Source organism: Syngnathoides biaculeatus, chromosome 8 (assembly GCF_019802595.1).
Source record: "Syngnathoides biaculeatus isolate LvHL_M chromosome 8, ASM1980259v1, whole genome shotgun sequence".
Taxonomy (NCBI): Eukaryota; Metazoa; Chordata; class Actinopteri; order Syngnathiformes; family Syngnathidae; genus Syngnathoides; species Syngnathoides biaculeatus.
In genome coordinates this window covers 6,576,041-6,589,059 of record NC_084647.1, presented here as the reverse complement: position 1 = coordinate 6,589,059, position 13,019 = coordinate 6,576,041, and the positions used below count along the sequence as shown (strand labels likewise).

At 47.0% G+C, this 13,019-nt stretch overlaps 2 protein-coding genes across 2 annotated transcripts; both read right to left on the bottom strand.

Moving 5' to 3' along the window:
- Positions 1–33: 33 nt before the first annotated feature.
- tomt (transmembrane O-methyltransferase) lies at positions 34–4,487 on the bottom strand. Its single transcript, XM_061828542.1, has 4 exons — positions 4,226–4,487; positions 2,178–2,374; positions 1,948–2,070; positions 34–231 (listed from the first exon to the last, which is right to left on the bottom strand). Exons 1-4 carry the CDS (start codon positions 4,485–4,487, stop codon positions 34–36), a joined length of 780 nt encoding a protein of 259 aa, XP_061684526.1.
- A 396-nt stretch (positions 4,488–4,883) lies between these two features.
- sfrp2l (secreted frizzled-related protein 2 like) lies at positions 4,884–11,862 on the bottom strand. The gene is made up of 3 exons (XM_061828533.1): positions 11,254–11,862; positions 8,871–8,951; positions 4,884–8,730 (listed from the first exon to the last, which is right to left on the bottom strand). The coding sequence occupies exons 1-3, from the start codon at positions 11,771–11,773 to the stop codon at positions 8,348–8,350; spliced, it is 984 nt and encodes a 327-aa protein (XP_061684517.1). The 5' UTR covers positions 11,774–11,862; the 3' UTR covers positions 4,884–8,347.
- Positions 11,863–13,019: the final 1,157 nt, after the last annotated feature.

The following is a 13,019-nucleotide window of genomic DNA, read 5'->3' as shown; positions in this document are numbered from 1 at the left end:
CTTTTTTTAATATCTGTCCAAGTGATGATTGGTCTACTTGACCCCCTGGTACACCAGCTCCGCCATCCCATCCCTGATACCCTTGCTGTACTCCAGTGTAGCGCGGTGGATCTTCCACTCGTACAAGCCGCTCTTGCGAACGTGTCTGAGGAATTTGGGGGCCCCGGGAAACAGCACGTTGTCTGCCAGAATTATAGATCCTTTCCCGAGAAGACCAGAACCCTCCAACATCTGCGAGGCCAGCATATCGAAAAATACACAGCGTCATGTTTTGGAACAGCAGAAATCACATTGCGACCGACTAGACACCCATCCATCCATTTTCTACCACTTCTCCGGTTCGGGTCGTGGGGGGAATAGCTTCAGCGGGGATACCCAGACGTCGCTTTCCCCAGCCACTTCTTCCAGCTCTTCCAAAGCGATCCCGAGGCGTTCTCAAACCAGTCGAGAGACATAGTCTCTCCAGCGTGTCCTGGGTCGTCCCCGGGATCTCTTTCTGGTGGGACATGCCCGGAACTCCTCACCACGGAGGCGTTCGAGAGGCATCCGAACCAGATCCCCCAGCCACCTCATCTGGCTCCTCTCAATGCGGAGGAGCCACTTCTTCCAGCTCTTCCGGAGGGATCCCGAGGCGTTCCCAAGCCAGCTGAGAGACATTGTCTCTCCAGCGTGTCCTGGGTCGTCCCCGGGATCTCTTTCCGGTGGGACGTGCCCGGAACTCCTCACCACGGAGGCGTTCGAGAGGCATCCGAACCAGATCCCCCAGCCACCTCATCTGGCTCCTCTCAATGCGGAGGAGCCACTTCTTCCAGCTCTTCCGGAGGGATCCCGAGGCGTTCCCAAGCCAGCTGAGAGACATTGTCTCTCCAGCATGTTCTGGGTCGTCCCCGCCATCTCTTTCCGGTGGGACGTGCCCGGAACTCCTCACCACGGAGGCGTTCGAGAGGCATCCGAACCAGATCCCCCAGCCACCTCATCTGGCTCCTCTCAATGCGCAGGAGCCACTTCTTCCAGCTCTTCCGGAGGGATCCCGAGGCGTTCCCCAGCCAGCTGAGAGACATTGTCTCTCCAGCATGTTCTGGGTCGTCCCCGCCATCTCTTTCCGGTGGGACGTGCCCGGAACTCCTCACCACGGAGGCGTTCGAGAGGCATCCGAACCAGATGCCCCAGCCACCTCATCTGGCTCCTCTCAATGCCCAGGAGCAACGGCTCGACACTGAGCCCCTCCCGGATGATCGAGCTTCTCACCCGTTCTCTAAGGGAGAGCCCGGGCACCCTGCGGAGGAAACTCATTTGATACCACTTGTATCTGAGATCTTGTTCTTGTTCTCTTGTTCACGACGCACAGTTCATGCCCATAGGTGAGGGTAGGACCGTAAATCGACCTTCGCCTTCTGACTTAGCTTCCTCTTCACAAGGGACCGATACAAAGTCCGCATCACTGCAGATGCTGCACCGATCGGTCTGTCGATCTCCCGCTTCATTCTCCCCTCACTCTTGAACAGGACCCCAAGATACTTGAACTCCTCCACTTGGGGCAGGATCTCATCCCCGCCACCCTTTTCCGACTGAGGACCATGGTCTCTTGATTTGGAGGTGCAATGTGAGCTGGGCGGTGGCCTTGGCGATCCGATCCCCGGCTACAGAAACGAGCTCTAGGGACATGGAATGTCACCTCTTTGGCAGGGAACGAGTCCGAGTCGGTGCGTGAGGTCGAGAAGCTACGACTAGATATAGCCGGACCGCCCGCGCATTATATATAGCAATAGATTATTCGATGAATGCGATTTGCTGGCGACCAGTTCAGGGTGTACCCCGCCTCCTGCCCGTTGACAGCTGGGTTAGGCTTCAGGATTCCCCGCGACCCTCGTGAGGATAAGCGGCAATGAAAACGGATGGATACATTGTTTTGCTAAGGCGCAAGGTTTTCTCGTTTGTCGCCGCTACCTGCAGATCAGCACAGTAACATTTCTTCCAGTGGTCCATGAAGACCAAATCGAGCCTTTCCAGGCCAAAGTCAGAGCGCAGACGTGGGATCACTTCATCTGATGGATTCACAATCAACTCTACCTGAGTGATGGAAACGAAAACGATAAATTTCTCACATTCAAAGTTGATGGAAGAAGTGGTAAGATTAATGATTAATTAAACGATAAAATAATGATCGTGTGTCTAACTGTGTCGTCGTCAAATCCAGCCAGGCGGATGATTTTCTCGGCGATGGCGGCGTTCCTGTGGTCCATTTCAACGCTGTAGATCCTGGCGCCCAGTGGCAGAGCCCGCGCCATCCGCACGGTGCTGTAGCCACAGTGGGTCCCCAGCTCCAGGACCGTCAGCGGACTCTGATCCATCAGCAGCCGGTCCAGGATCTTCCCTACGCTCAAGTGATGCAGGTGGGTTTTAATAGAGCCACAAGCTGGCTTTAGTGTCCACCTCAGATTCAGCCGTCATAAAAATGGAGCAGAAGAATGAAAATTCTTATTGTTAGTGGACAAATATTTGCACTCATACCAGTGCAAAGATAAGTAATTAATAATAATAATTGTGCTTGATTTTGCGGGTTGGAGGTAATCCGCAAAAAAGGTGCTCGGCCAATATGAATATCTAATAGCATAACAGCTACCCAAAGCAATATATATGAAATTGGATTGAAAATTTGAACTTTTTGCAGGGATGAAATTTGGAGGTCTCAAAGAAATAATACAAACCTTTGGAAATATGATAATAATCACATTTAAGGTGTACAGGGCAATGTACCGTTCGTTACATTGAAGTACACTCTGAGACTGAGTGAGTATCGATTGTTGCGAACAGTCTGCAGTGTTCCCTCGCTTTATCGTGGTTCACATATTGTGGATTCAGAGCATTGTGGAATTTTTTTCCCCCCCATAATCACATAGTTTATATCGCAGTATTTGGAGTGTGTGCTGTATTTTTTGGGGTTGGTGAAATAAACACTTGAGCATCAAGCGTTAAAAGCGTCAAAAATATTAATTAAAACATTACAATGAATAAAATGATCTCAGAGTGTAGTGCTGTGCTGTGTGTTACTATATGATTAAGAGCTTGATCGCTGTTTTAGAGTTCCAAAAGTGTTCAGGAGACTATAGCGGTCGTGCACCTACGTCATAAAATCACGTGATTTTTAGACATTTAGAAAGTGATAATAAACAAATTTCCGTGGAAAAATGAGAGGCACTTGGCATAGGGGACCCGTATTTAATGCTGAAGTCGATGTTTTCGCCGTTGAGAAATTGGACTGTTAACTCGCTTCCTGGGCAACTGGACCTGCACATGGATCTGGTAAGTCGTCAAGATTTACACAGGAAAATTTGAAAGCGTATAAAAGTCTGGACGCATACAAATACTTCGTTGCTGGATGTGTTCTCAAATTAGGAATAAATTTCCACATCACGACGGGGAGACGGCTCGTGAAGTCGGAAGCGTATTCGGCCAAACCTTTGCCAAACTCCATCAATCTTTTCAGATGGTATTCAATACAAATACCAATATTTAAATAAATGACCCCTGCTTTTAAACAAACACGCATTCATTCACTACGATTGGGGGGAAAAAAAGAGGACAAGATTACAGCTTCTTTGTACACGGAAGCGTATCGCTGCCACACGTAAACCTCTCTGTGACAGATGGTTTATTTTCTTTTTTTTTTAAATATGTATTGTTCTCAAATGAGCCAATTTGGCATTATAAATACTTCTTGGTAATTTGAGATTGAGAGGAATAATTCCTACCTGAAATGATCGCTAAACAGTCGTGTGTATTTTGCTTGGGTACTATCGATCACGTTTAATTGCCGAAATCCATCGATCGTTTCTCGTCTTTTCAGCTGGTATTCCATAGAATGACCTCTTTGAATATGTGTCTCGTCTGTTGTGACAACCAACAGCAACCCACGTCTCGGGAAATTTGAAAAATCTGCTCTGGTTCAACGTCTCCCGCAGTCCGGACCGGCAATATGGCGCCGTGAAAACTGTAACGTCGCGTGCACGAACTCTATAGTAGCGGTCAATAGGAATGTGTGGAAAATTAAAAAGCGTCCAGGGTATGGGAAAATACATGCATCTGTAAAAATAATACATCATAAATAATCCCAAAGCAATGTGGTTGCTAGTTTGTAGATTTCATCTTTTGTGGGGCGGGTCTGCAACCTAAATCCTGCAATAAACGAGGGAATACTGTATTTTAAAACTGCACTAGTACTCACCCTTTTTCGGACCAATGTTACTGATGTACTCCACCTTGCTGCACCACTCATCAAAAGTGTCCAGAATGCTGTCAGGGTCCCCGGGGGTGGCATGCGTGAGGACATACTGGTAGGCCCGCTCCTCACGGCTCAGACCGGTGACGCAGTCCTTCCATAGGCGCACCAGGACCGCTCGGTAGAACAGCGCAAAGTAGAAACGGTATCGGATGAGCAGCGTCAGCAGGAGGGGGAGGAAAGCCAGCGCAATGGCAGGGGACACCATCCTGCAGTATCAATCATTTACGTTCAAAAGGGAAGCCATCAAGTAATACTGTAGTAGTCTAGGCCCATGTAGGCTGTCGGTGTACTACCAAAGTGATTTTAAAGCTTTTATTTTGACACGTCTTGACAGGGAGTCTTCGCTTCAAGACCAAGATCTAAGACATTTCGATTTTACAACGCTTGTTTATCTGCCGTTCGAGTAGACAAGATGGATGTTACTTCAAGGTGTGTGTGGGGGGGGGGGAGGGGGGGATGGGGGGGCACTTGCCTTAAAATAATACATATACCGGTATTTATTTTTGTCAGTCCCACTTAGATAAGAAAAGCAATTTAAACATTATTGTGATTCATTTTGTCATTTCGCAAGCGCAACCCAAACAGAAACAATCCACCATTTCGAAAAAGGAAAGAAAAGGGCAAAATAAATGACATACTGTATTGCGTTGGGGATTTATAGTAATAATCATTCATTTACATTACATTTCGGGTTTATGATAAGGAGGAATTCTATTACCGGAGTCATGTAAACTTTCACATAAAACGGGGGTGTCAAACTCATTTTTGTCGCGGGCCACATTGTACTTGCGGTTTCCCCTCAAAGGGCCGTTATGGCTGTGAAACGATAAAAATCTTTAACCGCCTCATCGTATTTACGCGTGAAATTTATGGACTAGTTTTGGAATCGGAACTCAAGGTTAATGGTTTTTTTCAACTATTGTTGTTTGGTCACGCAAAAATGCTTACGACAGCTCAATCTTCTCAAAATCATGGAAGTTGATACACGTGATTTGCCTCTGCGGGCCACATAAAATCACACAGCGGGCCAGATCTGGCCCCCGGGCTTTGAGTTTGACACCTATGACACAAAATAAAAGAGGAAGCATCTGTATTATCGCCTCTGCACAAGAAGGCCTTTACCAGAGGAGAATGCATCGCAAGTAAAAAAAAAAAACAAAAAAACAAGCAAAAACATACTCACCTAGTCGCTGGAAAATACGAGAAACATTCGCAAGCTCGACAGCTGACACAAACGTAGCAAGGTGTGTGTGTGTGTGTGTGTGCGCGCGAAGGATGGAGCCCTGACGCGATGAATTATTCAAGCATCACCTTCACGTGTTTGTCCAGTAAGATTACAACCCAGAGGTATAAATACCAGTACAGCATATGTAATATTGCTGAGTCGTACTTTTCATCAATTTCAACCAGACAGACCAAATGTTTTAGTTGCGTTTTGGTACCATACAGCTACAGAGAAGCAGAGTCGCTGCCGTGTGAGACAAAGTGAAGCACACATTTGATGTATCAGGTGAACGGCAACAGGTGTGTAACCTCGTATGCAGTACTTTGCTCGCTAAATATGGAAAATTTAAGACAACCATTACAGGCTACAAGCCTCATTTATGGATTATTGTGAACATAAAGTTACACTGAGATCTTCCCAAATCCAACAGTTGACATAAACGTTTAGAAAATGGACACACACACAAACTGTTGATATATGCAGTATAAAATTGTTTTTGCCATGTGATCTGCTGATTATGTCAATAACTGTTCAATTATGTAAATGACTGTTTGCCACTTGTTATATTCCAAGATTCAATATTCATCGTATAAAACAGCATACAGTATGAGTAAGAGCAATGAGTGTTTCCTTATCATTGTGTCTTCAAAAAAAATATGTATGAATATACTTATGAGAAGAGTGTTGTGTATTATAACCTTATGGTGTAAAAGGGTCAACACTACCCTGTTTAACTCCAATTTAAAGGTGATCTTTTCACGCAGAAATGTAAAAAAAAAAATATATATATATATGTATATAAAAAGGTTGCAACCACTTTGTCAGTGAATGTTAACTGTTTTGATTTCCTTTCCAGGCATGTGAGGCTTTCGAAAGTTGACTATTTAACACTTTAGTAGCAAAATCTAAACCACTGTAGAAACCTTTCAGGTTAAAAAAAAAAAAACAAAACTAAATAGCGCCTGTTTAAAGGGAAATTCCGGTGGTTTGGATAAAAAAATGTATCCAATAGGTCATGTCGTATGTACTGTACCTTGACAATGTGATGTTAATCCTCTCTCGTCTGTTTTTTTTTTTTTTTTTTTTTTTTTTTTTTAGAAGATTTTTAATCGGCAATTACGAATTTTCATGGGTGCCGCCATTTTGGTGAGTCACATGGGCGCGGCGACAAATGCTCGCTTATGTAGGGAAAAAATTTGATTTCTCGGGTTTATCCTCATCCGATGGAGAAATAGCAGTATCGGTTGATCGGGAAGACGGAGAAATACGTGCGTAAGGATTTGAACCTGTGGCTGTAAATAATGTGGAGTTTTCGGATGGTTCTTCGGACGGGAGTCTGACCACTCCCCCCCTCGGTTACACTCTGAGACAATCGTGGACAGCACTGATTTCTCGGATCCTCATCTGACGAAGAACGCGAGTCAGCCGACGCGCGGGACACACCATTCACCCATCCTATCGCTTTTGGAGTGCGTTTGGGAGAGCCAGCGGAGGACTGCACTCGTGGCCATGAAGGACGGTAGAACCCATCAGTGAAAGGTCGGCCTTATGCTGTTGCCAACGGGGTTGCCGGGGTCCAAGTGAGAATTAAATAATCTGGGGCTTGGTGGAAGATAAGCCTCCACAACAGCAGCACGCTAGCTCACCTAGTAAAGCATTGGCTTTACAGTTCTGAGGACCCGGGTTTGATTTTTGTGGCGTTTGCAAGTTCTCCCCCTGCCTGCGTGGGTTTTCTCCAGGCACTTCCGGTCTTAAATGATTATTTTTGTCCTTACTGGGCAGAACATACCAGCAAACATTTCGTGGATTATTTCTATCCGAATTATGGACAATGGAGAGTGTGGTAAGGAAGTGAAGAAACGGGTCCAAGCGGGGTGGAACAGTTGGCGGAAGGTGTCTGGTGTTCTATGTGACAGAAGAGTCTCCGCTAGGATGAAGGGCAAAGTTTATAAAACGGTGGTGAGGCCGGCCATGATGTACGGATTAGAGACGGTGGCGCTGAAGAGACAACAGGAAGCAGAACTGGAGGGAGGAGAAATGAAGATGTCGAGGTTCTCGCTCGGAGTGAGAAGGTTGGATAGGATGAGAAATGAGCTCATAAGAGGGACGGCCAACGTTGGATGTTTTGGAGACGAGGTTCGAGAGTGCAGACTTCGATGGTTTGGACATGTCCAGAGGCGACAGAGTGAGGAAATTGGTAGGAGGATGGTAAGGATGGAGCTGCCAAGGAGTAGAGAGCGAGAGGAAGACCAAAGAAAAGGTTGATGGATGTTGTGAGCGAGGACATTTGGGTATGAGAGAGGACGATACACCAAATATGCTTAGATCGAAACAGATGACACGCTGTGGCGACCCCTAACGGGACAAGCCGAAAGACAAAGAGTAAGATTTCTATCCGAATTATGGCCAAATTTAGCGATACAGCAAGGCGGTTTACCGTGTCCGATTGTGAAGACGCTACAAACCGGCGAGGATTTCTTTGTTGCCGGACCCCTTGCGTCACATCCGCGCCCGTAGGTCATGTGACTCGCCAAAATGGCGGCGCCCATGAAAATCTTCTAAAACCACCATTCAATGGGAGAGTATTAACATCACGTTGTCAAGGTGCAGCACATATGACGTGACCGATTGGACACACTGTTAATCCAAACCACTGGAATTTCCCTTAAACCTTAAAAGGGGGCACCATCCTTTAAGCAAGTGGTCCGAAGGCAGAGTCAGAGCATCTTTTTACACGTCTTCGTTTACACCATCGCTTAAAAGTCTGCGTGTGGGTGATTCATTTGGTTACCTTGAGATTTTCAGAATGGGCCGTTGCTAAAACCAAAAAAAAAAATTGATTAAAGACGGAGCGGCGACAGCTCGGGGCAGTGTTGTTTCAGGAGATTCCGGATGAACTTCTTGAGCTCTTTGTCACCTCTAGTCCAGAGCACCAGCCGGGTCAAAACCAGCCTCCCCTCCTCGGCCTTAGCCAGCGCCAAGTACCACCCGGGCCGGACCCCGTTGGCTCTTTTGTCCGCGAGCTCCCCCGCCGCGAAATCCAATCCGGGACACGCGCAAGTGCCTCCTTCCTGCAGCCACAGGGCATTGTGGGCCGTCGCGCCTCCGACCCCCGCCCTCTCCGCGCCTCCCCCTGCCCACCTCAGGATGCGGCTTCGGGGCAAAGGCACCAGCTGACGGTCCCCTCCCACCTTCGACACGCTGCCCAGACGCATCTTGAATGCTGCGACGCAGACAGAACGTGTGAGCTGGGACACATTGTAACGCAATCAACACTTCACGTGGAACGGAAACAAAGATTTTTTTTTTATTTTATTCTGGTCTCAAGAGTCTGTTATATTATCCCATAATTCCTTCCCTCACCATATGGACTTTCACAGAAGTCGTCCTGTATGTCGGTCTCCCCCTCGGCTGCCAGACTGCAGGCATCGCAAATGACGCTTCCTGGGGATTGAAAAGAGCGATCAGACATGTCTGCGTCTGCAGAGGTGTAAACGTGGGGGCCGGGGGGGGGGGGGGGAAAGAAACTCTTTCGTCGCCGTTTGAACTTACGCGAGGCGCTCGAAAGAAAAATTGAATCTCCAAAAGTAAAATCTCATTTAACGGCTGACTCATTCAAATGTATAACGATTCCTTTTTTTTTTTTTTCAATAGCCATGGACGCGGAAACAAAGTACATTTTCATACACTTTCAGCATGTGTTATTGGAGGCTGCATAATACAAGAGCTGACAAATATTCTTTTTATAATAATGTAGGTTTGATTCCAAAGTTGGGATTTTTTTTTTCCTACAGTAAAAAAAGTTTTGCCCCCATCTCAAATTCTTACATTTTTGTTTCTTTAAAGTTTGAGATCATCAAACGCAATCCACGTGAACTTTAAATCCTGTTTTGTTTTGTTTTTAAAAGCAAATTCGTTTTAATGAATTAAAAAAAAAAACATACAGTTACCTTTGATCTGTCATGGCCCCCTAAACTTAACAAGTTGGGCCATCCTCAGCAGTGTCAACAGAACTCAGCCATTTTCTCTTACTGGAAATGAGTCATTTACATCTCTGTGTATAATATTAGGTGTCAAAAGTATATTTCTTCATGGGCTGGATAGAATAATTGCTCTCATCACGGTGAAACTCCATGTGTAATCGGTTTGGTGGTAACATTACACTCAAAATCATGATTTGCTACTTTGGTTTTTAAGGTTATATATTTTAATAAGGGAGAAAAATCCAAAACACAATGCGTGCCTTTTTTGTACTTATATTTTTCACAAAAAACAATGAAAAACAACTTAAAATTAAACACCAGCGGGTCTAAACATCAATACTTGACACATTATCCATCCATATACTTAGCTGCTTATCCTCACAAGGGTCACGGGGAGTGCCGGAGCCTATCCCAGCTGGCAACGGGCAGGAGGCAGGGTACACCCTGAACTGGTCGCCGGCCAATCGCAGGGCACATCGAGACAAACAGCCGCGCTCACAATCACACCTGTGGACAATTTTGAGTGTCCAGTCAATGTTGTTGGGATGTGGGAGGAAACCGGAATGCCCGGAGAAAACCCACGCAGGCACGGGGAGAACATGCAAACTCCACACAGGCGGGTCGGGGATCGAACACGGGACCTCAGAACTGTGAGGCCAAAGCTTTTACCCGCTGCCCCACCGTGCCGCCTACTTTGATTTTTAAGGGTAAAACGAAGCAGCAAAAGCCAAAACAAAATTCTTGCCCTTTTTTTTTTTTTTTTTTAAACAAAAAACAATAATATTAAAAAAAAGGCCGGCGGCTCTAAACATCAATACATGACACGTTACTATGATGTCACGAAATCTTACAAGTAAATTACAGTGTTACACTCGTACTACTCGGGCTGACTCATGGGCATATCGCACAGTAATTCTTCTTTAAAGAGATCAAATAAATACTCAAACGGCTTCCCGAAAAGCTGCTCCAGCCGCTATTCGATGTCCTTACAAGCGAGACAATTCCATAGTTACTAGTGACACCAAATGAGGGCGTGGAGCATATTGATAGTAGTTTTGAGTATTGAGTATTTTGTCTGCATGTTTCCAGAGTGTGTGGAAAAGTGGAAGAATAGTTCACACATTTGCCTCACAGTTCTGAGGACCCGGGTTCAAATTTGGCCTCGCCCGAGCAGAATGTACATGTTTCCCCGTGCCTGGGGGACTCCGGTTTCCTCCCACATTCCCAAAACATCCGAGCGAGTTTGATTAAAGCCTCTAAATTGCCCCGAGGTGTGTACGTGAGTGCGAAAGATTGTTTATGCCCTGCGATCGACTGGCAACCGGTACAGGGTTGCGCCCCACCTCTTAGGCGGGATCAGCTGGGATAAGCTCAGGCATGCCCACAACCCTAATGAGGATAAGCGGTACGGAAAATGGGTGGATGTTTGCAGAGTATTAAATGTGCGTTCACCTGTGGCGACCCCGAACGGGACAAGCCGAAAGGAAAAGAAGAAAGGTGGATTTTAATGGCTGTGCATATGTGCTGATTTTTCTCTGTCTTGCACACACACACACACACACAAATATAAAAAGTCTTTATAATTTTGATTATAATTTGAAGCAAAAACATAACCCCCACCCCCTCCACTTCGCCAAACTCGCAGTGCACCAGTTAAGTGAAGTTAAGCAGTTTTAGTCGTTTAAAAGGACCAAGGACCGCAAATGCCCACCCGGACCGCAGTTCGGTTCTGGGTTATGCGGGGAAAAGAGCACCACACCGACCTTTGAGGGCTTCCTCGTGGCTGAACACCTCCGCCGTCCGCGCGTCCTGCTCCCCGCTGGGAGGGATGCAGAGCTGGGTGAAGCGAGGGAAGCGGCTGCAGTTGAACATCTCCGGCCAGGGGAAGCCGAAGGCGCTCATGACCGGCACGCAGTGGTCGCGCACGGCCTCGCACAGGCTCCTGCACGGGCTGACGGGCCCGCCGTAGTCCGCCACGCAGACCGGGGCGAACAGGGAGCACAAGAACTTCCTGGTGTCCCGGTGGCACAGCTTGGAGACGAGCGGCAGCCAGGCGGCCGACTGCTGCTGGGCCTCCCGCAGGGAGTCGTGGCCCAGGAGGTTGGGCAGCCGCATGTGCCGGTAGCCGATGCCGTGGCACAGAGAGAGGGTGCTCGGGATGGGCTTGCACACCGAGCGGCCCGGCGATCTGAAGCCGAGGGACGGCGGTCCGAGGTGGGCAGAAGGTAGCGCGTCAGACGCCAGAGAGCCTCCGAGCGTCAAAACAAACAAGAGGATTCTCATGCTGTTTTTGTCCCAGCAGCAACTCAAGTTGAGTTCCACGGTGGCGGCCGCTCTCCCCCGCGTGCCTGCTCCCTCCCCTCAGTCGGTGGGCGTGAATAATCGGGTGCAATGGGGAAACTGTGCAGGGAAAGGAAAGGGGGGGGGGGGGGGAAACAGACGCCTTCCCCCCCCCCCCAAAAAAAAAATGGAGTGTGTGTGTGTGTGTGTGTGCGCAACCCGCTCAAGTTTTATGCATTCAAAAGCTTTATGTACAAATGCCAAAGTGGGCTCAATATTACATACAGTCTTAAACTATAACCGCATAATTCAGCTCGGAATGAAGAGTTACTGTACAAGTACTCGCTATGTACTAGAACAGATACTTGTGTAAAAAAAAAAAAAAAAATGACTGCTGACAAATGGACACACTGAAATGAGTATTTCCAAAAAAAATAATGGTTTTCGTCCATTCTACACAACACGCATTGTGATAACTTGCGTCTACGTACGAAACTAAAATCGAGGATCGGGTTTCCCCTTCGATAACTTGCGTCGCACTTTAGGTGTCAAACTCAAGGCCCGGGGGGCCAGATCCGGCCCGCCACGTGATTTTCATGTGGCCCGCGAAGGCGAAATCGTCACACATCATAAATGATCATGTTGGCCTTTTTGTGTGATCAAACGTGAACAATGGTTGAAAAAACCTATTGTGCTTCATTTGTGGTTCCAAAACCGGTTCACAAATTTCACGTGTCAATATGATGAGGCGGTTCAGGTTTTCTGTGGTCTCGCCATAACAGCCCTCGGAAATCCTAACTTCATGACGTTGTGACGCAACCCGTTCAGGGTGCACCCCGCCTCCTGGCAGCTGGGATAGGCTCCAGCACTCCCGCGTCCCTTGTGAGGATGAGCGGCTTGGAAAAATGATGCATGCAAGTGTTTGGCACTCTTGTACGGAACCCCTAAAGGGACATTGAAAAAAAGAACTGGTTTCTCATTGTAATGAGTAAGTTACTCATTGCATTACTTGTTGTAACGATCACAAGAGTACGGAGCCCCAAAAGGGACATTGAAATTAAAAACTGGTTTCTCATTGTAATGAGAAAATTTCTCAGACAAAAAACATACTGTGCAAATAAGGTACTTTCCCGCTCCATATCATCCAATTTTGCCTTTTTTTTTTTTTCTTTTTGGTTGTTACAATGATCACAAGACTACGGAGCTCCTAAAGGGACATTGAAAAAAAAAAAGGTTTCTCATTGTAACC

Excerpts from the sequence above, each read along its gene's own strand:
- sfrp2l (XM_061828533.1), bottom strand. The coding sequence starts at position 11,773 with ATGAGAATCCTCTTGTTTGTTTTGACGCTCGGAGGCTCTCTGGCGTCT. Across the intron at positions 8,952-11,253 it reads CCACGAGGAAGCCCTCAAAG|GAAGCGTCATTTGCGATGCC; the intron begins GTCGGTGTGGTG and ends TTCAATCCCCAG. Across the intron at positions 8,731-8,870 it reads CTTCTGTGAAAGTCCATATG|CATTCAAGATGCGTCTGGGC; the intron begins GTGAGGGAAGGA and ends TCTGCGTCGCAG.
- tomt (XM_061828542.1), bottom strand. The coding sequence starts at position 4,487 with ATGGTGTCCCCTGCCATTGCGCTGGCTTTCCTCCCCCTCCTGCTGACG. Across the intron at positions 2,071-2,177 it reads CTGGATTTGACGACGACACA|GTAGAGTTGATTGTGAATCC; the intron begins GTTAGACACACG and ends TCCATCACTCAG. Across the intron at positions 232-1,947 it reads GTTACTGTGCTGATCTGCAG|ATGTTGGAGGGTTCTGGTCT; the intron begins GTAGCGGCGACA and ends CTGGCCTCGCAG.